The following is a 22,563-nucleotide window of genomic DNA, read 5'->3' as shown; positions in this document are numbered from 1 at the left end:
GTCTACACTCACTTCTGTCTGCACTCACCCCATCTACACTCACTTCTGTCTACACTCACCCCTGTCTACACTCAGCCTCTGTCACAAACCCTCTAGCTCCTTTGCTCCATGTGTTTTCCCTCACTGGCTTTGTGACTGAGTCTGGACTCATCCCTCCATGGTGGGTGAGTGGACTGTGGTAGGCAGATTGGGGCACTCTTTCACCTGCCCACCAGCGTGTGTACACCCATGACACACTGACCAGGACAGCAGACAGAACTCCTGCGGGCAGGGAGAAGGTGGTTTCTGTACCCTGCAAGACAGAGGTTGTTGAGGTGAGCACGAGGCAGTGGGTGGGTGTTTGAATTGCATTTAACGGCTTATGCTTACCGTGTGTGCATGTGAGATGTGTGCACACGTACGTATTTAGTGTGGACATGTGTGACAATAGTTCTGAGGGAGGGGTCCACAGGGACAAAGACCCCTCCAATAAGCCGATGAGCGTCTTTCTCAAGTTCCCTCTCTGTGGTCATTTGGAAGCAGTTGGATTTGAGTTTCCTGTTTCCTAGGGTGGGGAAGACTCCTGAGAAAGCTGCCTGAAACCAGAGCCAAAGAAGAATGCCCAGAGAGGACACCTGAGTTGGGGCAGGAGACAAGAGACAGTCCAATGGAGCTTGGTCCAGGACAGGAGCTCTGAGAGGCCTCCTCCCACCTGCCCAGCACCAAGGGCTGTCCTCAGGCTTGGGGTCTGGTGGACAGTGTCCTGGGAAAGAGTTGGCTCAGGGGACCCATCCAATCAGGGATGGGGAGGGTATGCAGCCCCCCGGAGGTATGCAGTGCTTCAGGGATACTGGACAAGGGGGCCTTCCTTGGCCCTCCTCCACTGGGGCCAGCTCTGGGGATGGGGGAAGTGGACATGAAGTCTGCGGAAACTTGTGAGGCTGAGAGGCAGGTGCAGGCACCATCCATAGTCACAATCCCCTGACCCCAAACAGGGCAGGTCAGGCAGGGGCCATGTGCAGAAACTGGGAGCTAAGCTTGCCTCCAAGCACACGTGGTTATCCCTTGGGGCTGAAGAGAGGGGCTCTACTGCCCCTGGTACAGGGAGACCTGCGTCCTCCCGCACAGTCCCTGCCGTGGTCATCCTTCCGACACTGCATGGCCCGGAAGCCTTGTCATACCTACCCCTGGCCACTCACTGCCTGTGCCCACTGCCTTATCCCCACAGCGAGGCCACCTGATAGCCTCTACACCCACTCCAGCCCTACCACCAGCTCCCAAACCAGCTGGACCCCTACCTACCCTCACCTCATCACAGAGCCTGGCCATCGGCTTCCTTTGTGACCAGACTTTGGGTCTGCTGCCACTGAGGCCAGGCCACACTGCCCTTTCTCTGCCCAGCTGTCACTCCTACCTTGTCTATCTGCCCCTCCCCAGGGACCCAGCGCCCTTAGCGTCCCCCTGGCCAGTCCCTGGAGTGAGTGAATCGCACGGGCCCTGGTCAGGGGGACGCTGTGGAGACAGGGGAGCACAGGCATCGGATGGGGTCTGAGCTAATGAGAAGCAGCCCTGCATGGAAGCCTCATTAGCCTCCAAGGCCTTCTTTCTGGCACAATGACCATTGTTATCCCTGAGCCTGTGGGCACATTAAGGAGAGATTACAGGGGTCACTGGACATCTGGGGGAGGTGGAGGCTGGGCCTTGGGAAGGATGGGGTAACCTGCTCTTGACATCTATGCTCTGGCTCCCTGTCCTGTGGACACACAGAGACACATGTGGACACATGTGTGTTTACACAGACACACAGATACACATGGACATAGGTAGAGACACGTGGACACATGTTTACACAGGTACACAGATACATGACATACAGAGCCACATGGACACATGTGAGCTTATACTGAAACATAGATACATGGATACACACAGAGACACATGTGTTTACTTAGGTCTGCAGATACATGGACACACATGAACACATGTGTTTATACCCAAACCAGATACATGGACACACATGAATGCACATGGACACATGTGTTTAGACAGGCACACAAATACACACGGAATGCACTCATGGACAATCACATGTGCATGCACACAAACCACATCTACCCTACCATCCCTTGAGGGTCCTGTCCCTCTCTGCTGAGTTTGAGGAGCCGCCCGGGGTGCCTTTGGGGACTGAATACCAGGATCTCCTCTGATGCTGGGGGCTGGGGCTGTATTAGGAAGCTAAGACACACACACACACGGAGACTGTGTGTGTCCATGTGCCTATATAAACACACACATCCATGTAACAACCATTGTGAGCTTGGCGGGGGACCAGCCAATGTTCCTTTCTATTGAGTCGGCACCAACTCGATGGCTCCTAACAACAACTAGGGGACTGATGTCTCACCTCCTGGGTCCCCAGGCATGACAGAGGATTGCAGGCAGGATGAGGCCTGTGGGATCCAGCACCCAGGGCCCCATTTCTCCGGGCTAAAGCCAGAGGAGCTGCACACACCGGTTGGGTGGGTGGGGGCACTCTTCGGCTGTTGTGTTAAGCCCTTCCTGGTAAAGAGCTCCGTGGGAGACGTAAGGTGATATCACTAGGAATAACCCCAGCCGTTCCCAGGATTAGACCTGGGCAGGGGAGGGCATCGAGCTCCCTCTGGGGCAGCTGCTCCCACCCGTCCACCATGTCAACCCTGCAGTGACCCACTGCTCTGGGGAGGAGAGTTCGGGGCCCTGCCTAGGACAGGCCTCCCCCCAGCAGCCCCTTGGGCAGACTCCTGAGGGGCTCTGTTCTGGGCCCCCAGTGCTGAGGGGAAGAAGTTGAAATAGATGGACCCATTTGTTGGGCCCATCCTTTGCAGACACCAGAATGTAGGTGCAGACAGTTGCCTGGAGCCATGTGCTGTACCTAATGCCCATAGCCACGCTGTTTTTAAGCGCTGCACTGGGGAGACAGTTCTGACTCAGAGCAACCCTGTGGGCCAGAGCACAACTGCACCAGTGGTTCTTTTTAAGACAGCAGATCACCAGGCCTTTCTTCCGCAGGGCCATTGAGAAGGTCCAAACTGCAAACAGGCAGGTGCTCTGTGAGCGGATGTCCAGCTGTCCCCACACAGCTGTGTTCTCTGGAGTTCAGCTAAGCTGGACTGCAGACCCCTAGCTCCTCCCGCCTGGGGCCAGGTGAGCCTGGAGCAAAGCACAAAGTTACTTGATCGCATTGTAGGCAGGCCTGTGGGCCCCACGCTAACTGAAGACCCACAGCCAACGCAATGCTAGCTTACAGCCCAAACCAAGCTTCCTTGGCCCCATACCTGCTGTCCATTCCCCTGCACCTGGGGACCCCCACCAATCAGCCCCAGCTTTCACAGACGCCACATTCAGAAGCTCTCAGACCTGTCTCACTGGAAGACAAGGCTAGGCGAAGTGCAGGACTTGAAGGCAGATCTCCAGGCTGCCTTGGGTTGGGGGTGGGAGGTGGGGTCTTACTTTCCCCACCTGTAATCTGGACCACCGGCGCACAAGGCCTGGCCTGGGAAAGGTACCTAGGAGGTGGGCAGCATGGGCAGGACCAGCAACAGTGTCAGAGAGTCACTGATCCTGCCCCGATTTAACATTGTGATGTTTTGTTGAAGGTGGGTATATTAACATGGTTTGATTTTCTGTGAAATTGTTGCTTGAACTAAGCTGACCAGGTGTACATGGCCCCACGTGAGCATTCCCACATGACCTCCAGGTGGCTAGAACTCTCCCTTCCACTTAGGTTTGCATGAGGCCATTTACTTTGTTAACACGACTTTGTTTTAGGACCTGTCCTACACTGAATTTGTCACGGTAGCCATTTCTGGTATAGTGCAGGGTCCTAACCTCAGCAGATTTCCATTTCAACCTGCTGGCCTTTGTCACGCTGTTGTGCATTTCATTACTTGTTGTGCTGTGGGCTAATGTGCTGGACTGCAAAGTTGCTTTGAACCACAGGTCAGCAGTTCAAGGTCACCAGTCGCTCCTCAGAAACCCTATACGGGGTCACTATGGATCAGAATCGACTCGACAGCACTTGACAATAACACGTGGCCCATAATACACCGTCTGGTTTCTGTTTGAACGAGAAGCAGGAGGCATGCGCTGATTTTCCCACTAGTGACCGTTTCTGGAACCCTCCTTCCTTGTGCAGCTCTTCCGTCCACCTGGACTGATGATGTCCCGCCGGGCTTTTGTGGTGTGGGGTCTGCTGCCCCTGTGGGGCCGTGACAGACTGCATTTTGCCTTTGATGTTTGAAGGCTATTTTGGTTGGGTATGGAGGTTTTTGACCATTACCAATACTTGTAGCTTGTAGCTCATATTGTCTCTGAGGTAGAACCTGCTGTGGTCTTGCCCTTTGATTCTTACCATGTGTCTGTTTCTCTCTGGCTGTTTTTAAGACTTTTCCCTTCTCACTGCTTGGAGCAACCTGACTATGCGGTGCCTCGCATTCTGTGCAAGTCCCTGTCTGTGGTGGACCCCAGGCCCGATTCCCTTGGCAGATTTCTCCAGCACCAGGAGGCTTGTGGGAGTCCCCAGCTCCCAGAGGGCAGATGTCCAGCACTGTAGAGACCTGCCACCCAGTGGCCATGGCTGTGCCCTTTGACAAGGCCTATGTCTCCACCCTGGAGGCAGACATCTTCTCTGGCACTCAATTTCAGTCCTAGGGGTGGTGGCTAGTCCTAGGCTAGCGTATCTAACATACATTTCAAATCTGATTTTCAGAGTTTTTCTTGTTACTAACCCCTTCCTCCTTGCGTCAACCCCGTTACGTTATAGATGATAACTCTTTCCACAGCATTTCTTCTGTGGCAGTTGCCACGTTGTTGCTTCTCCTGGTTGGACCCAGACTCATACGGCTCGGGTTGTGGGTCACATTTACCTGTTTCTTTTCACGTCCAACAAGGTGAGGATCAGCTGGGAAGCAGGAAGTGACCAGAGACACCTGGCCCAAAGGCAGCTGGAGATACACTTCCCCAGCAGGGCTAGAGCTGACTGAGGTGGGCTCCCCTCCTTGGTGACAGACAGGGACATAGAGGGCCAGTGTGGACCCTGAAACATGTGAGGGCCAAAGGCCAGGGCCTTCACAACTCTTGGCTTCTGCACCCCCATCCTAGCTGTGGGGGCTGCTGTTGAGCAGGGAAGTGAGTCACTACAGAATTCAGAGGCTTTATTGGACAAGAATCCAGGTGGCAGGGGTCCGTGGCAAGGAGGTCTGGAGATGAGTTGACATGGTTGGTCCCTCTCTCACCAGACCACGTGGTCCAGCTCAAGCTGAGAATGGGCGTGGGGGCCCTGTCTCAGGGCCTCAGCCTGCCCATGTCCCCTCCGGCACCATGACAAGGACAGAAAGCTCTGGGAGCAGGGGACTGGCCCCCAGCAGCCTCTCATCAGGCTTGGGCACCCCCCAATGCCCTGAAGCCTTTCTCTCCCCTTCTTCTGTGGAGTAGGCACTAGGTCTGGTCCCAGGCAGGACATGGCTGTGGTCATGCTGCCTACCTCGTTGGCCACTCCATGGAGGTCAGAGGGGACCACCTGGCACGGACATTACAGGCCTGCCCCTGGCTCAGAGCTCGTGGTTAGCAGGCAGCGGTGGTCACCCCTGCTTCTGGGTGGGACACCAATCCGTTTCTGGGTAGAGGAGGCAGTGGACAGACTTAAACCTGAGAAAGCGGGAAGTGGGGTGGGGGGGTCAGGCTGTGGGAAGGGGGGCTACCCCCATCCTCTGGCCTGTGCCCATCTAGCCCAAAGCTACCCGCTCACCGAGTAGGGTCCTGTTGCAGGCTGAAGGTCCCAGCCACGTTCACCACATTATACGGGTTCTCCGGACCCCCGTAGCTCAAGGTGACCTGGGGTGGGGCAGGGGCTGAGGTGTGAGCACTGTTCTACTCTCAGGCTCTGCCCTCTGCCTGCCCCCCTGCACCCTGCCTCCAGTCACGCTTGGCTCCCCATTTCCCTTGCTGTAGGGGCCCGGAGGGTGGCCCTTGTATTTCAGGCTATGGGGCAGCGCTCACGGGGAGGCTCCATCAGATGTGGAGGGGAGGGGAAATGGGGCAGGATGGATGGAGTGAGGCATGGTGGGAAGAGGGCAGAAGGGGTGTGGCATGATAAAGGAGCGGGTCACTGAGCCCAGGGCCCTGGGCTGGGTGGAGGGGCGTGGCTGCTGGAGCAGGACCAGGTTCCTGACTCCCAGGCCTGCTTACCTGCTGCAGCACCCTGTGAGCTGGCAGCCGGGACAGGTTCTCCAGGTGTGAGTGGAAGAGTGAGCTGCGCATCAGATGCGCACCCAACAGGCCCTCCACGATGTAACCCACAGTACAGTCATCGGGCAGCCGGACCCTCTCGGCTGTGCTCATAAAGCTGCCCAGACTGGGCACAGGGCTAGTCAGCACTGTCCGGTGCCCGCCCCTATCCCCCAAGCCTGCCCTAGGCCCCATGCCCCACTCACCCGGCCCATGGGCTCATCTTGAGGGCTAAACCTCTACTGAGACAGAAACCGGCTCCACCAGTTGCAAACCAGAACTTGACCGTGGTCACCTGGGGGTGGGGGCCCAGGGTCAGTGCTAACTTGCCCAGGGCTCTGCACTGTCCTTTCCGACTGGAGCAGACACTGAGCCTCCTCAGACCACCCCACTTGCCCTTCGCCCTTGCCCCACCCCTGGCCTAGCCTACTCACGGTGCCGCCCCCCGGGACCCGCTCAGTGGCCTCGATGGGGTGGTCCAGGCTGGGACGCCCCAGGTAGACGTCCTGGCTTGGCGAGAAGGAAGACAGCAGCTGCATCAAGACCCCTGGGTTTACGTAGTTGTCATCGTCCACGTGGCAGAACCACCTGGGCGGAGGAGGGGTCCCGTGAGTGCCCAGCCCATCCAGCCCCATCCTCCGGCCCCCCACCCCGCGCTGGCTTACAGACTCACGTACTTGCGGCCTGACTCAATGAACTTGTCGTATTCCACAGACATCTTGCAACAAAGTGCTTGGCGAGTGTGCACGGCTGAACAGTTAGTGTTGATGAGGTGGTTGCCTGCGTACAGAGACGGGGAGGACACAGGCCAGGGGAGAGGGGTCACAGCCTAACCCTCCCTCCGCTGGGGTCCAGCAGGTGGCAGTTGCTGTGGTCCCTTGAACGGACACCCACTGGTAAACATGTCCTAGGTGGTACCTTCACCCACTGTCCATGGGTTGGAGGCCCTGGAAGTCAGCCCGTAGCCAGGCAGGATGCAAGACGTGGTGGGCAGCCAACAAGCAGCATGTGGGCTGCTGCTGGGCACCGTGGCTCTGCCCCCCCAACTCACTGTCCCTGGGTATAGTGGACACAAGTGAGGGTGCCATTGTTTTCAGGGTGGGGAGATCCGGCAGGCAGGGCTGGACTGGGGACACTCACCCCCCTGGAGACGCAGCTCCGGGTCGTCCCCGTCAGTGAAGATGAAAGTCTGGGAGAAGACAAGCTGGTGAGCGCCAGGGACCTGGGCAGAGCCCGCCCTCAGGAGACACAGGCGGTTGGGGTGTCCCCAGTGCTCACTGCTGCCCCGTCGTCGCCCTAAAGTGGCAGCCTGGTCCCAGGCCATCACTGGAGAGGCCCCATCAGTTCCTGAACCTGCTTAGGCGACAGGTAGGTGGGGTGCTACGTCTGGGGGGCCCAGGGCCTGGGGGCCACCCCGTGACGTGGGGCTTCGCAGTTGGGGCCCCAGATTTGGTGGGCATAGTGGGGGGTAGGGGTGATCGGGGCCCGGGGTCCGGGCGAGGCCCACCTGCTGGCGGGCCCGGGAGATCCAGGTGCGCAGCAACAACCCTAGGCGCGGCCCGTGATTCTTCCGGGTGGTTTTGACGGCGATGAAGACGTCGTCCGGCCGCAGGTAGATGGAGGGCAGGCCGGGGGTCGCGGCGGGCAGGCCGGGGGCCGGCGTGTTCGGGGCCGGGCCGGGCAGGCGGGGCAGCGGCAGCAGCAGCAGCGCGGCCAGGGCCGCCGAGAGCGCGAGGCAGGCCCTGCACGGCGCCCCCCGCACACGGCTCATGCGGCCGCCCGCGACCCCCAGCGGCGGCCCGCGACCCCCCGCGCCGGGCGCGGAGAGCCGCAGGTGAATGCGCGGCGGCCCCTTTAAGAGCCGCGGCTGCCAGAGCTCCGCGACCCGGAAGCACCAGCTGTGCTGACCCGGAAGCGGACGGCACCGCCGCGGCGGGGTGGGTGGAAGATGCCGCTGCCGGTCCAGGTGTTTAACCTGCAGGTAACGAGCCGAAGGCCGGCCGCGCCCCCGCCGCCGCCGCCGCCCGCGGGGTCCGGGCCGAGCGGGGTTGGGGCGCCGAGCCGGAGCGGGGGCCTGCGTGCGACTTCCGGCCGGCGTGCGCCCGCTCGCGGGCCGCCCGTGCCTGGTCTTCCGCGGGGAGCGGCGGCAAAGCCCCTTGGGAAGCCTGATCGGCGTGGGGAGCGGCCTGGGCGTCTCCCGCCCGACTTGCCGAGGGCGGGCACGAGGTGCCGTTAGCCGCGGGCGTCCGTGTGACTGCGTCTCCTGGCGGGAGCTGTTTGGGGTCACGCGGGGCAGCGCCCCCTCCGCCTCGGCCGCCGGCCCCCGACGCTAACGCTCTTTCTCCCCTTCAGCAGCCAGCCAGCTCTGTGTCAGGGTCGGGGGGTGCAGAGAGTCAGGACAGAATGAGGGATAGCTCGGCCCCCAGCTCGGCCTCCTCGTCAGTGACAGATCTGTACTGCGCCCCTCCCAGCAGTAGGGCAGACCTCTTCCTGCCGGGCACGGCCGGGGACTTCAGCCTGAGCGCCAGTCTGTCGGCCTGTACGCTGCTCTACGAGGTACCTTCCAGGAGAGGGGCCCCGCCGGCCCGAGGACAGGCCAGCCGGAGCCCGTGCGCACTTTCCCGAGGAGCCGGGGCCTCGGCTTGGCTCCAGCCTGCCTTGACCCGAGCGTCCACCCCGCGTGCCCCTTAGGCTCGTGGGGTTCCCGGGGCGGCGTTGTCCCCTCCCACCCCTGAGTGTGACTCTTGCCCTGCACTGCTGCTGGGGACAGGCTCCCGATGGTTGGGGGCCAGGGATGGCCCGAGGCTGTGGCCAGGCCCCCTGGCTCCTGGGGTTCAGGTGTCAGGTGCTTCTTTCTCGGGCGTGAAGGAAGGACCGTGCCTGGGACCGTGTAGCGCAGCCGCTGAAGGGGCCACGCTTGTGCGCCCTAGAAGCTCGTGGGGGGCAGGGGGACGAGGGACAGGTGAGGGGGCGGGGAGGCGGTGCTCGCGGGGGTTCTGCAGCCGGTGGTACCAGGGGGCCGGTGTTGCAGGGGGCGGTGGGGGGGTGGGCTGGGGCTGGGGGACGAGGGGTCTCTGCAGATGGTGGTACCAAGGTGCCCTTGTTGCAGGGGGCGGTAGAGCCCATGCAGATTGACGTGGACCCCCAGGAGGACCCCCAGAATGCACCTGATATCAATTACGTGGTGGAGAACCCCACCCTGGTACGGATGCCTGCAGGCACTCAGTCCCCCTCTGACCAAGAGCCCTGGACCGTCACTCCTCCGTCCCCAAGGCACCTGGGTGGGTCTGGGCTCCCGCCTGGCAGGCCTGGCCTGAGCCTCCCTGTGCTCGTGCCCGCCCAGGACCTGGAGCAGTACGCGGCCAGCTATAGCGGCCTGATGCGCATCGAACGGCTTCAGTTCGTAGCCGACCACTGCCCCCCGCTGCGGGTGGAGGCCCTGAAGATGGCCCTGTCCTTCGTGCAGCGGACCTTCAACGTGGACGTGTATGAGGAGATCCACCGCAAGCTCTCCGAGGCCACCAGGTGGTGTGGGTGGGCCCCCAGGGGGCAAACGCTGGAGGAGACCAAGACTGGCTTTCTCTTGGGTGTGCGTGGACGCCCGCCCACCCGTAGAAGGGCTCGTCTAGACGACCCTCACTCCGCTAGCCTGCAGAACGGTTTTCCCGGCAGCTCCAGGACTGTCTCTGGGCGCCCTCCTAGTGGGCAGTGGGCAGTGGGGCTGGTTGGGTGGGCCTGGCCATGGGCTCCTCACTCCAGCCGCAGCCCTGATGGCCCGCCCTCCCCCAGGGAGCTGCAGCACGCCCCCGATGCAGTCCCCGAGAGCGGTGTGGAGCCCCCGCCCCTGGACACGGCCTGGGTGGAGGCCACGCGCAAGAAAGCCTTGCTGAAGCTGGAGAAGCTGGACACGGACCTGAAGAACTACAAGGGCAACTCCATCAAAGAGAGCATCAGGTGGCGGCCCAGGGAGACAGGCGGGAGGCTGGCCGCCCCGAGCCCCAGGCCAGACCACTCATGAGGGATCTTGCAGGCGTGGCCATGACGACCTGGGAGACCACTACCTGGACTGCGGTGACCTCAGCAACGCCCTCAAGTGCTACTCTCGGGCCCGAGACTACTGCACCAGCGCTAAGCATGTCATCAACATGTGCCTCAACGTCATCAAGGTGGGCCTGCGGCAGACATGGGGGCGGGCAGGTAAGGGGTCGGAGCATAGGGCTCAGTCCACCTGCTCTGCCCGCCAGGTCAGTGTCTATTTGCAGAACTGGTCTCACGTTCTGAGCTACGTCAGCAAGGCCGAGTCCACCCCAGAGATCGCTGAGGTAACAAGCCCCCGCTCCGCTGCCCCTCTGCGTTGCAGTGTTCCCTTTGCCCCCCACCCCCGGCTGGGGCTCACTCCTGTGTGAACTTCCCCTGTAGCAGCGTGGAGAGCGGGACAGCCAGACCCAGGCCATCCTCACCAAGCTCAAGTGTGCTGCAGGTGAGGGGCCCAGGGGAGCCGCGCCGGGCGCCAAGTGGCCTGGCTCCATTTGCAGTGGTGTCCACCTGTCACATGTGGGCACTGTTGCCGCTCACAGCTGCTGCCTGGGTTCCTACTGCCAGGAGTGGTGCGGGCTGAGGGTGGGAGTGAGCTGGCCAGGCGCAATGCTCCTGGCCGCCAAGTTCTTCCTGCCCCTGTGGCCCAGGTCTGGCTGAACTGGCTGCCCGGAAGTACAAGCAGGCTGCCAAGTGTTTCCTCTTGGCCTCCTTTGACCACTGTGACTTTCCTGAGGTGAGGCTGGCGGGGGCGGGGGCTGTCCCCGCTGTGGGTACCTAGGGGCCTTCCCAGCTGCCTGCCGGGTGTCTGACTGACACCCTGCCCTCAGCTGCTTTCGCCCAGCAACGTGGCCGTCTATGGGGGCCTGTGTGCCCTGGCCACCTTTGACCGCCAGGAGCTACAACGCAACGTCATCTCCAGCAGGTGAGTGGGCCGCTGCCCCTTCCACCCGGGAAATGTGGGCGGGCAGGTGGGATGGGTGGGTGGGTCCTGAGGAGTGTGGCTTTGCAGCTCCTTCAAGCTGTTCCTGGAGTTGGAACCTCAAGTCCGGGACATCATCTTCAAGTTCTATGAATCCAAGTACGCCTCCTGTCTCAAGATGCTGGATGAAATGAAGGTGAGGGTGGGGCAGGGGCTAGCCCCGCTGAGCTGGGGAGGATGCAGGCCAGCAGGTACCCTGACTGACCGTCCACGCCCTCCAGGACAACCTGCTCTTGGACATGTACCTGGCCCCCCACGTCCGAACGCTGTACACCCAGATTCGCAACCGCGCCCTCATACAGGTAAGAGTGGTGCTGTTGGGGGGGGGGGCGCCGCTGCCTTGATGTCGCTGCTGACACCCCCCACAGTACTTCAGCCCCTACGTATCTGCCGACATGCGCAAGATGGCGGCTGCCTTCAACACCACTGTGGCGGCGTTGGAGGACGAGCTGACGCAGCTGATTCTGGAGGGACTCATCAATGCCCGCATCGACTCTCACAGCAAGGTGGGCGGCCCCCGGCCCCCAGGGGAGAAGGCGTGTGGCAGCCCCCCCACCCCACTGAGCCTCCTTTTCCTGCAGATCCTACATGCACGGGATGTGGACCAGCGCAGCACCACCTTCGAGAAATCCCTGCTGATGGGCAAGGAGTTCCAGCGCCGCGCCAAAGCCATGATCCTGCGTGCGGCCGTGCTACGCAACCAAATCCACGTCAAGTCTCCTCCCCGCGAAGGGAGCCAGGGGGAGCTCACACCAGCCAACAGCCAGTCCCGGATGAGCACCAACATGTGAGGCTGTAGGAAACGCACTACCATGGAGGCTGCCCCCCCACCCCCACCCCCAGTCACGTGGGGCACCGGCTTCCAGTCTCACCCCCGCCCCTGGTCCAGATTGAAGACACTGTTACATTTCAGCCCATTAAATCGTGCACTGTACACCTGCTCTGACTGGTCCCTTCCTGCTGCCTTCCCTCCCGGACAAACTCCTAGGCATCTGCTGAGAGCAGACTGCAGTGGCCGCCAAGAAAGGGGATCCATGGCAGATGGTTGGGGTCCACAGAGGCCAAGACACTGAGCAGGGCACGATAGGATTTATTGTTCACGTGGTAAACAGCAGGCGATCCCTGAGTAAAGGCACGTGCTTGGGGGGCCGTGATCTGGCCCAGTAGCAGTGCTGGTCAGACCCCAGCTGGCCTCAGGCCACGGCACTGCCCATGACCTCAGGGAAGCTGTCTGGTCCCCCAGATCCTGCGGGGGACTCCTGCAGCTTGGGCTGCTCTGCCTTCCAGGCCAGGGATTTCTCCAACTTGGTCCTGAACAACAGCCCATGACCTGGGAGAGTGGAGGACAGTGGGCATGTGCTCGGCCCCACCTCTGGCAGGCCCCCTCCCACCAGCTGGGCACCTCACCTGGACAGTCCGCGGACTCTCGGAAAGCTCTCTTCTTACAGCAGCCCCGGCACAGGTGAAATACGCACCTGTTTCCCTGGACACAGGAAGGCCAGTGAGACCAGCTGTCACTGTCAACCAGCCCAGATGGCCCCTGGGGTCAGTCTCTAGGAGGTGACAGGCTCTTGGCTCTCCACTGCTTCCTGGGCACAGGTAGCAATGGCCAGAGACCTCTCACCTTGGGGTTGCCACACTGGTCACACTTTGCATATTTCGCTGGAAAAGAAGAAAAGGGTGTTTGGTGGGATAAGGGGAGCCAAGGCAGCTGGGCTTCCTCCGCAGCGATGGCCCCTTAGCCGTCTGCAGCTCCCTACCATGGGAGAGCAGGGACATGGGTAGTCTAGACCTGCCCTTCCCTTTGGGCAAGGGGTGGGGGCAGGATGGATGGGAATCTGCCCGAGAGCCATGACAAAGAGCCCCTCTCTGCAGTTCCCTAAAGCAGCTGGGGTCTGCTCTGTGCAGTGTCCTGTTGGCAGCTGTCTAGGGGACTCCTGCAGGATGGTGACGCAGGCTCTAGTGGGCACTGGGGGGAGGAGGGACAGCTTCCTGTGGTCTAACTTCTCCCCCCCAGGGCTGCCTCCCAGCGCTTCCCTCACACACTCAGTAGAAGCCCTGATTTACAGCAGAGATGGTTCACACAGATTATAGGTTATAGGTCCCAGTCAATGAAAACCAGGCTCGGACAAAAAGGCCTTCAGGCTGGGAGTGCAGCTTACGCTTGAGTGAGGGGTCGAAGGTCTTGTGGGGGTTCCTCAGCTGCTTCTTCTGTTTGTTCTTGGATAGGACTTTGGCATGGCTCCCTTCTTCTTCCTCCTCCTCCAGGGCCCTCTTGCTGGGTACAGCACTGTTCTTGCTCCCATCTTTGGGTCTGATGGGAGAAGTATGGGCAGAGCTGACTGGGACCACAGAGACCCGCCCCCTGCGCCCCGTGTCCCCCGTAGGCAGCGCTCCACATCCCCAGAGTAGCTGAAGGCTGGGGCCCCACAATGAACCACAGTACTGACATGGGACTCCTGACAGATACAGCAGGGCCCACACTCAGGGACCAATCCACTCAACCAGAGTGTGAGCAATGTCTTAGAGGTAAGGTCGACAGGGCACTGCTGAGCCCAGCCACCAGGGCCTGTGGTAGGGCCTATGGGCCCAGGTTACACCACTGGGGAGGGCACACTTGTCTACAGTGGCCCCCTCTGCCCCTCCTTGCCTCATGGTCCCTGAGTAGCCAGGGAGGATGTTGGTGAGGGACTTACCCCGGCCGAACATAGGGCTGACAGATCCAGTGGAAGAAAGGCAGGCCCCCCGAGGGCGTCTCCCCCTCCTTCTGCCTGGACATATCCTCCTGCAAGTGACCAGAGGCTCCTGTGTCACTGGTCACCGCCTGAGCCCTGGCCCACCCTCAGTGTCTGGCCCTGCCCACCAGCACATGCCTGGCACCGACGTCTCAGTGTCTGGCTCACAGCGGCTACATCCTCCAAGGTCTTCGCCTTGGCCAGTTCCTCACGGAGTGGCTGGTGCACCTGCAGCCTGGGACAGATGCCCAACACAGGCCACCCCCGCTGACCACCCACACCCACAACACCTCTCTCTCCCCCTTGCACCGTCCCCTTAGCAGGCACAGAGCCATGGGGGTCTCAGACCGCAGAGGGGACCTGAGTGCCGGGGCCCCCACTCACGTGTGGTGCCACAGCTTGAAGAGGTGGGCGCGGACATAGGACAGGGGACAGGGGTGTTCCTGCACCAGCTCCAGGTACTCCTCAGCTAGCTCCCACACGGCAGGGCTGCGGCCCTCAAACAGGGCGGGATTGTGCAGGTTGCCCTCTGAGAAGGACAGGAGTGGGGCGGGGCGCAGTGAAGTCAGGAGACACCTGAGCCAGGGGCACCAGACACTATTCCCATGCTCGCGACCCTGCCCCTCACCTGCGCTCACGCCCCCCTGCGCCCCTCACCTGCGCTCACGACCCCCAGTGTCCCCTCACCTGCGCTCATGACCCCCTGCACCCCTGTGTCCTGTAGGCAGCGCTCCACGTCCCGTAGACACTGGATGTTCCCATTGGCGAACACAGGGATACCCACGGCCTGTCTGTGGGAAAGCAGTGTAGACACTGAGCCTCAGCAGCGCCGGTGCCCCCGACCTGGCTGGGACCCCACTCACCGCACGGCTCGGATGTGCTCCCAGGATGCAGGGCCCAGCAGGGGCCCCTTCTGCTCCTTGGTCCGTCCATGCACGGTCAGCAGCTAGGATGAGGGGCTGGTCAGCAGGCTATTCAGGACCTCCCCCCTGCCCTCCCCATGTATCCTCCCCAGGTGATGGGCCATGGGGGATAGGTTCAGGAGGGGACGGGATGGCAAGGCCAAGCTGGACAGCCACTGATGAACTCAGGCAGAGGAGACCCCCAGCCCTCCACAGCCCTAGCCTCTCACCTGGCAGCCAGCTTTTTCCAGCATCTGGGCATACCTCACGGTCTTGTCAATTTCTGGGAAGACACGGATCTTGCACGTGACAGGAACTGAGAGTTTCTCATGGGCCAGCAAAACTGTGGACAAACAGCGGCCCCCTCTGAGGCATGGGGGGGGGGACGTGGGATGGCTAGCAGAACCTTTCCCTTGCCTCAGAAATCCGTGACCAGAGGGAGCAGGGGTGGGCTTGAGCCTGAGGCACTGCCCACTGTCCACTCAGCTGGCCCAGGCCGAGACACTCAGTCATGAGGCCCCTGGTGGTCCGTGGCCCAGGCAGCCTCATCCCCGGCCCTGCCCTGTGACACCTCCGCAGCCAGATGCCGTGACTCACTCATTCTCTGAAGCAGGTCCCACTCTTCCTGCAAGAAGGCGCCGTAGTGACCTGTGGAGGACAAGCACCTCAGTCCCATCAGATGGCTGGGTGGGGAGTTCTGAGCCCATGGACTTCATCTGGTTCACTCAGGTTCCAGGGCAGGGACTTCCAAGTGACCCCTTAAGAGAGGCCACTGAATCTCCCAGTGCAAGCTCGAACCCGGGTCCCCCGAGGTCAAAGGTTTATAGCAGCAGGGCAGCAGCCAGGTACATTGTGTGCTCACACGTACACAGGTGGAGACCGTCCCCCCAACTCCCATCATCCTCCTCTCCGTGACATGAGGCAAAGCTATAGGCGTCCGGGTCTGTCGTGGGCCAGTGCCCAGCCCAAGTTTGGTCTATTGGTGTCAGAACAGGGCTCTGTGTACCCAGCTGCCACACTCGGGGATGCTGGGTGGGCACTCACCCCTCTTGGCGATCATCTGCGGGCAGCCCAGGTTCAGGTCGATGGCGTCGCAGTAGTCCTGAGCCAGCAGAGCCGCCTGCACAAACACCTCTGGGTCGTTGGCACAGAACTGGAAAAGATGGACAAGCAGCATGATGACCGGGGTGCCAGGGGCGGCTCCTGCCGTGGCCCCCCTCCACTCCCCTCAGAGCTCTTCCTCGACCCACCTGCACGATGAGGGGCCGGTCCTCGGGGCACACCTCACAGTATAAGTTCTCCTTCCTGTAGTTGGCATCGCGCACAAAGACCTGGGCATGCAGCATGGGCGTGTAGCAGAGCTGGGCCCCATGACGGCGGCTCAGCAACCTCCAGGCCAGCTCGCTCTGGTCCACCATGGGGGCCACTACGTGGCGGGCGCCCCCTAGGGTGCGGCTCCAGAACTCGAAGCCCTGCAGCTTTGGCATGGTCTCCACCCTGCAGGAGAGGAGGAGCAATGTTCAGGCATGCCAAGGAGAGGCAGACTGACAGGGCGTACAATTAAACTCAGAGCCACTCCAGTCCCTGCTGGTGGCACACAGCCAGGTCATAGGTGGACAGTATCAGCAGGCATGGGCCCAGAACTGAAACCCCAGCATCACCTACCAAAGGTGGCTTTGGGCCAAGGTCACTGAACCTGGGGTTACAGCCCCTCACATGTTAACCATCAAGCACACAATTCAGAAAGAGCAAACGAAACAGCAGTTGCAGTGCCCATGCTGAACTGGAACCCCGAAAGGGAGCCATGACTCAGAGACCCTCAGGACCTCCACCTTGCAGAACCACCCTGGAATCTGTGGCTCTGCTTGCACGCCCTGCCTGCCATGTAGACAAGCCTGGCTGCCTGGCTACTCCATGGCCTTTCTGGGCATCTGGAGGTTTATGTATGAAAGTGCCAGGAGCCTCAGCCGACGGCCATCATGGTGAGCAACGAAGGCTTTGAGGATGTAGTACTGAAGCCTCCTTCCTTTGAAGGCTAATGCTTAGAGCCCTGTGAAGTTGGAGCAGTATAGAGCCTCTTCCTGGGGCTGGGCTTTTCTGTGTTTTCTGGTTATGGTGATGTACTGTGGAGTTGGTTCTGACTCATAGTGACCCTGTATAGAGTTTCCGATTAGGGGAGCAGAAAGCCTCATCTTTCTCCCACGGAACAGCTGGTAGTTTTGAACTGCTGACCTTGCGGTTCGCAGCCTGATTCGTAACCACTACACTACCAGAGCTCCTTTCTCTAGCAGGGACTTAATAACTGGTGGCCAGGAGTCGTCGCACAATGTGAGACACCAACACACAGATTGGGAGCTCGGAGAACCTCCGTGGCTCCATGTACACGTGGGAAACAGGAAGGAGGCTCATCTTTATATCACATCAAGACCCAACGCTAGCTTGGGGTTTACGGGAGGAATGAAATGACAGAGAGATCAGCCAAGTCACCAACGTTCTCGCCAAAGACACCGGCCAAGTCTAAGAGCCAGGTTAACCGTCCTGCACCCAAGGCTGTCAAGCTACTGCTCCAACCTCAGCATTAGGGGGCCTTGCAACGTCAGGGCTAGGGGGCGCTCCCGGATGGACCAGACAGAAGCTGCGCTGCAAACAACTGCAGGCTCAAGCTGCCCCCACGACGCTCCCTTTACCTCCCCAAGTCTCGAGCGCAGTGCGCAGCCGAACCAGGAGCTGGACTGGAGCCCCACTCTGCCCCACGGAATGCCGACGTGTCTCTGGGGCCCAGTGCGCGCATCTCCCCGAGTCCCTCGGTCCTGGGTCCCCCAAAGTCTGGGGGCGACGCTCGGGCTTCCAGATCTGCCGGAGCAACGGGGGCTCCGCGGGAGTCGCGGGGTGCTCCGATCCTCTCTGCCAGGCCTGCCCGCTGCCGCCCGGGTACCTGCCTGCCCGCTGCTCCGGGCCCGGATCACCGCCCGGGGTCGCAGCCCTCCGCTAACCACCCGCGCCGCGCAAGGGCCACTGCTGGGCAGATGCTGGACCCATGGCTCCGTGCCGGGGCCGCCGGAAGCTGCGGCCGCCGGAAGGTGCTTTCCCCTGGGCGGTCCGGAGGACCCGCGGTGCGCTGGCAAAGGCGTCCCCGGAAAACCGCACTCTGTCGCCGAGAGTGCCGCGATGGAGGGTCCGCGCGCTTGGGGCGGGAGGTCAGCGGCCTGAGGTCCATTTGCTCCGTCCTGTATTCCGCGGCTACGGACACCCACTGCTCATTCTGGAATCTTGGTTGTCTAGTATCTTCTAACAGACGCCCAGAGGGCCTGGAGCCGTTTGAGGGGCTACAGACCTTTGTTGTTATTAGGCACCATGGAGTCCGTACCGACTCATAGTGACCCTGTGCACAACAGAACCAACACTGCCCGGTCCAACGCCAACCTCACAATCGTTGCTATGCTTGAGCCCATTGCTGCTGCCACTGTGACAATCCATCTCATTGGGGGTCTTCCTCTTTTTCTCTGACCCTCCACATTACCAAATTTGATGTCCTTCTCCAGGGACTGGTCCCTCCTGACAGTATGTCCTAAGTATGGGAGACATACTGTTTCTGACAACTTCAATCTTTCATTCATTTATCATAATGTTATTTATTAGTCTAGTGGTGAGGATTTTTGCTTTCTTTACATTGAGAGTCAACCCATACTGAAGGCTGTGGTCTTTGATCTTACAGTATTTAAGTTCTCTTGGAGAAAAGTGAAGAGAAGAATGCTAGGTAAGAGGAGAAATCCACATGGAGGAGTAAGCAGATACACATCTCAGACCCTCTAGAACAAAGATAAGGGAGACCAAGCCAAAGCACACACAGATGGTAACCCTGGAACCCTGAGCTTCAGAGGCAAGGTTCAGGAAGTAGATGGAACACTCACTAGGAGGAGAGGCTGGGTGGCGGGGCGAAGGAAGGACTGATGAAGGTTCTCTGTGGGTGACTTCCAACACAGACCTGCTTTGCATACTGGGGACTGATCCATACTGGGGACTGATAACGGGAAAGGTGTGCTACTTTTTGGATCCCCAATGCTCCCCTGGTGACCGGAGATGTGGCCAGTCCCCACATCCATCCACCCCCTAGAGCAGGCCCTGCTGTCCAGCAGTTCACAGTCCTGAGGCTCACTGTGCCAGAGCCAGGTGGGTGCCCACTCTGCCCACTTGGTGGCTGGATTTGAGCAGGCTCTGCTCCAGGTGTACAATGTCTGATCAGCCTGGAGCTGGCCTCATTCTTGCCACCTGTGGTCCTGACAGACAATGACCTGACCTATGGGAACTACCAAAAGGATGTTTACCTGTGCTTTACTGACTACGCAAAAGCTTTCAATGGTGTGGATCATGACAAGCTACGAAAAACATTGTGAGTATGAGTATCCCGGAACATTTAATTGTGCTCATGAGGAACCTGTACATAGACCAAGAGGCAGTTGTTCGAAGAGAACAAGGGAACACCCAGTGGTTTACAATGAGGAAAAGTGCGAGACAGGGTTGTATTCTTTCACCATACTTATTCAATCTGTATGCTGAGCAAATAATCAGAGAAACTGGATTATACGAAGAAAAATGTGGCATCAGGATTGGAAGAAGGCTCATTAATAACCTGTAATATGCAAATGATACAACCTCAATTGCTGAAAGTGAAGAGGACTTAAAATACTGATGAACATCAAAGACCACAGCCTTTGGTATGGGTTGCATGTCAATGTAAAAAAAAAAAAAATCCTCTTCACTGGACCAATAAAAAACATCGGGATATGCAATAGTGAATAATTGTTATCAGGACTGATTGTGAGGGTTGGAAATGTAAAGGTAGACGTTTTATAGCAAGGAAGGGAGTGATTAACTTCCCAGTCTAGGAGCGGAGGTCCCTAGGACCATCAACGGAGAAGCGCCGAGAGCGGGACCTACCCAGAGAAGCAGTGATGCCTGAGATGGAGGCAGAGACGATGACGTGGAGCGATGGAGCAGCTGGAGACTTTAGATCCAGAGAGGGAGAGGAGCTGTGTGCAGAAGACTCGGGGGGGTGGCTAGTGTAGGGGGCAGGCTTGCAGGGTATAACCTTTGGTTGGTTGATGATGCATGGAGGGGATTGTAACCATGGCAATGAAATGATATACAATAGAATGAATGTAAAACTAATGTTCTCCCATGTAAACTATCATATAATTCACAATAAAATATTAAAAAACAAACAAACAAACAAAAATCGAGATAAATAGAGAAAAGATTGAAGTTGTCAAAGACTTCATTTTGCTTGGATCAGCCATCAACACTCATGGAAGCAGCAGTCAAGAAATCAAACAATGTATTGCATTAGGCAAATCTGCTGCACAAGACCTCTTTAAAGTGTTGAAGAGCAAAGATGTCAGCTTGAGGACTAAGATGCACCTGACCCAAGCCATGGTATTTTCAATAACCTCATATGCATGTGAAAGCTGGACAGTGAATAAAGAAGAATGTAGAAGAATTGACGCATTTGAGTTATGGTGTTGGAGGAGAATACTGAAAGTGCCATGGGCTGCCCATAGAACCAACAGATCTGTGTTGGAAGAAGTGCAGCCAGAGTGCTCCTTGGAGGCCAGGATGGCCAAACTTCGTCTCTCATACTTAAGACATATTATCAGGAGGGATCAGTCACTGGAGAAGGATATCATGTTTGCTAAAGTGGAGGGTCAGAGCAAAAGAGGAAGAGCCCTAGCGAGATGGATTGGCACAGTGGCAGCATCAGTGGGCTCAAGCACAGCAATGATTGTGAAGTTGGTACTGAACCTGGCAGTGTTCCTTTCTGTTGTGCATAGGGTCGCTATGAGTCAGTACTGACTCGATGGCACCTAACAACAACAGTAACATAGGAACTCCATTCAGAGCTGGGACTGCTTCCATCGCATCCTTCTGCCAACCACTCTGTGAGCTCCTTGAGTAACAGGATCCTCCCACAGTTCTTTTCTCTCTGGGCCCAGCACCAGTACTGTTTTTTGGTTTTAATTTCCTTTTCTCCTTTTGTTGTTTTTCTCTTTCATCTCCTTCTGCCTCTCTTTCTCCCTTTCCTTGCTTTGTAATCTTTTCTGCCTGTTTTCATTTCTTCTTCTTTTTTTCTGTTTCTCTTTCCCCATTCTTTCTGATTTCCTTTTTTTCTTCTTCTCTTGATCTTCCTGTATTACTTTCTAGTCTCTCTTTTCATCTTACCTCTCCCTGGTTTTGTCTTGTATTCTTTTGCTTAAAAATTTCTCTCTTATTTTTCTCTTCTATAACTGTATTTTACTGTCCCTCTTTTTCTTTTTATATTTTATATTTTTATTTTCTTGTTGTTGTCTACTTTTTTTCTCCTTATTATTTTCTTTGTTCACTACTGTTGGCTTTGTTTTCTTGTATGTGTGTGCATTTTCTCTTTTTGCCCCACCTTAAAGGAGACAGAAACCATACCCAGACAGCCGAGACACAATCGTATCCTCTGTAGCTGTACCCACTGGACAAGAGTTGATACCAGCTCCTATACCAACTGACCAGCACCCAACATCAGTCAAACTCACCCTAACTGAACTGCATAAACAATGAACTGGGCACATGCTTCCATTCTCTAATAACACCCACCAGGAGACAGTTGGTGAGAACTTAAGACCATACCAACATACATACAATCATCAATTAAACAGAAACACAACAGCACCACAATGTCTTGAATACAACAGACAATTTCAGTTCACATGAAGAAACAAGGGATTGAGTGGCTCAATTAAATGTGTAAGATGTAGAGCCAGAAAATGTTTCTTGGGAAGGAAAGGTAGTGAAACTATCTGAGAAAGAATTTAGAAGAGTGATATTTAGGAACTTTCAATGAATTGAGAGAAAGTTTGAGGAAAGCAAGGAGAACACAGAAAAAACTTTAGAAGAAATCAGGAAAACACAAGAGCAAGCAGACAAAACAAATGAAAATTTTGAAACAACACAAAACCTGTACAAAGAAGTTAAAAAGATTAATACTAAGATTTAAGAAATTAGCAATGCAGAAAAGGCAAAGGAATAGATTTGAATCAATGGAAACATGAATGACTGACCTTGAAGATAAATAGCTCAATACTAGTAAACAGAAGAATAATCAAAGGAAAGAAGGAAAAAAATCCAAAGACAATCTAAGATTTATATGGGATACCATGAAGAGGAATAGCTTATAGATGATCAGAATTCCAGAACAGGAAGAAATAGTAAAACCTACAGAGAAAATTGTTGGAAGAAAATTTCCCTAATATCATGAAAGATGAGTGTATACACGTTTAAGAAGCCAAAAGAACACCAAACAGGACAGGCTCCAAAAGAAGACAATTAAGACATGCCATAAGGAGGTGGGGCTTGATGGCGGCTAGGGTGGAGGTGCAGTGAGGATCACCGTCAGCAATACCAAGAATACCAGGCAAAGCAGATCCAGGGCAGAGCTCCAAAACTCAGAACCATATAGGTAGGAATATTTTAAAAGTTTGAAGGCTTATAGCTAGTGGAACTTGAAGCAGAAGTAAGAAATCTTGTACTTTTGAATCTGCCAGGCTTGGCAGCCTAGAGCCAACAACTTGGGCGAGATCAAACAGCAAGACCAAGCAGGAGAGCAGACACACCATGGAAAAACTCCACAGGAACCTCAGAG

The 22,563-nt window shown here is 57.6% G+C and overlaps 3 protein-coding genes across 7 annotated transcripts; 1 reads left to right on the top strand and 2 right to left on the bottom strand.

The window, feature by feature from the left end:
* Positions 1 to 5,597: 5,597 nt before the first annotated feature.
* On the bottom strand, positions 5,598 to 8,014 carry RFNG (RFNG O-fucosylpeptide 3-beta-N-acetylglucosaminyltransferase). The gene is made up of 8 exons (XM_006869622.1): positions 7,751 to 8,014; positions 7,384 to 7,432; positions 6,921 to 7,023; positions 6,678 to 6,831; positions 6,450 to 6,538; positions 6,205 to 6,370; positions 5,765 to 5,850; positions 5,598 to 5,664 (listed from the first exon to the last, which is right to left on the bottom strand). Exons 1-8 carry the CDS (start codon positions 8,012 to 8,014, stop codon positions 5,598 to 5,600), a joined length of 978 nt encoding a protein of 325 aa, XP_006869684.1.
* Positions 8,015 to 8,159: 145 nt separating this feature from the next.
* On the top strand, positions 8,160 to 12,102 carry GPS1 (G protein pathway suppressor 1). Of its 5 annotated transcripts, none has more exons than XM_006869488.1 (13): positions 8,160 to 8,224; positions 9,353 to 9,445; positions 9,587 to 9,768; positions 10,033 to 10,197; positions 10,274 to 10,409; positions 10,488 to 10,565; positions 10,663 to 10,723; positions 10,929 to 11,014; positions 11,109 to 11,203; positions 11,291 to 11,396; positions 11,482 to 11,562; positions 11,629 to 11,766; positions 11,842 to 12,102. In XM_006869488.1, exons 1-13 carry the CDS (start codon positions 8,192 to 8,194, stop codon positions 12,049 to 12,051), a joined length of 1,464 nt encoding a protein of 487 aa, XP_006869550.1. In that variant the 5' UTR covers positions 8,160 to 8,191; the 3' UTR covers positions 12,052 to 12,102. The 5 variants fall into 5 exon arrangements, with proteins under 5 accessions (XP_006869550.1, XP_006869551.1, XP_006869552.1 ...); XM_006869489.1 differs by having other exon boundaries at positions 8,192 to 8,224; positions 10,666 to 10,723; positions 11,842 to 12,051; XM_006869490.1 differs by having other exon boundaries at positions 8,192 to 8,224; positions 9,587 to 9,770; positions 10,023 to 10,197; positions 11,842 to 12,051.
* Positions 12,103 to 12,453: 351 nt separating this feature from the next.
* DUS1L (dihydrouridine synthase 1-like (S. cerevisiae)) lies at positions 12,454 to 16,400 on the bottom strand. Its single transcript, XM_006869485.1, has 13 exons — positions 16,148 to 16,400; positions 15,942 to 16,050; positions 15,495 to 15,545; positions 15,128 to 15,240; positions 14,859 to 14,941; positions 14,683 to 14,786; positions 14,380 to 14,524; positions 14,134 to 14,230; positions 13,957 to 14,045; positions 13,423 to 13,574; positions 12,885 to 12,922; positions 12,668 to 12,743; positions 12,454 to 12,590 (listed from the first exon to the last, which is right to left on the bottom strand). The coding sequence occupies exons 1-13, from the start codon at positions 16,382 to 16,384 to the stop codon at positions 12,454 to 12,456; spliced, it is 1,431 nt and encodes a 476-aa protein (XP_006869547.1). The 5' UTR covers positions 16,385 to 16,400.
* Between the last annotated feature and the right edge of the window lie 6,163 nt (positions 16,401 to 22,563).

Source organism: Chrysochloris asiatica, unplaced genomic scaffold (assembly GCF_000296735.1).
Source record: "Chrysochloris asiatica unplaced genomic scaffold, ChrAsi1.0 scaffold00132, whole genome shotgun sequence".
NCBI lineage: Eukaryota > Metazoa > Chordata > Mammalia > Afrosoricida > Chrysochloridae > Chrysochloris > Chrysochloris asiatica.
The sequence above is the reverse complement of the archived record's forward strand: the minus strand, read 5'-3'. Positions and strand labels throughout refer to the sequence as shown.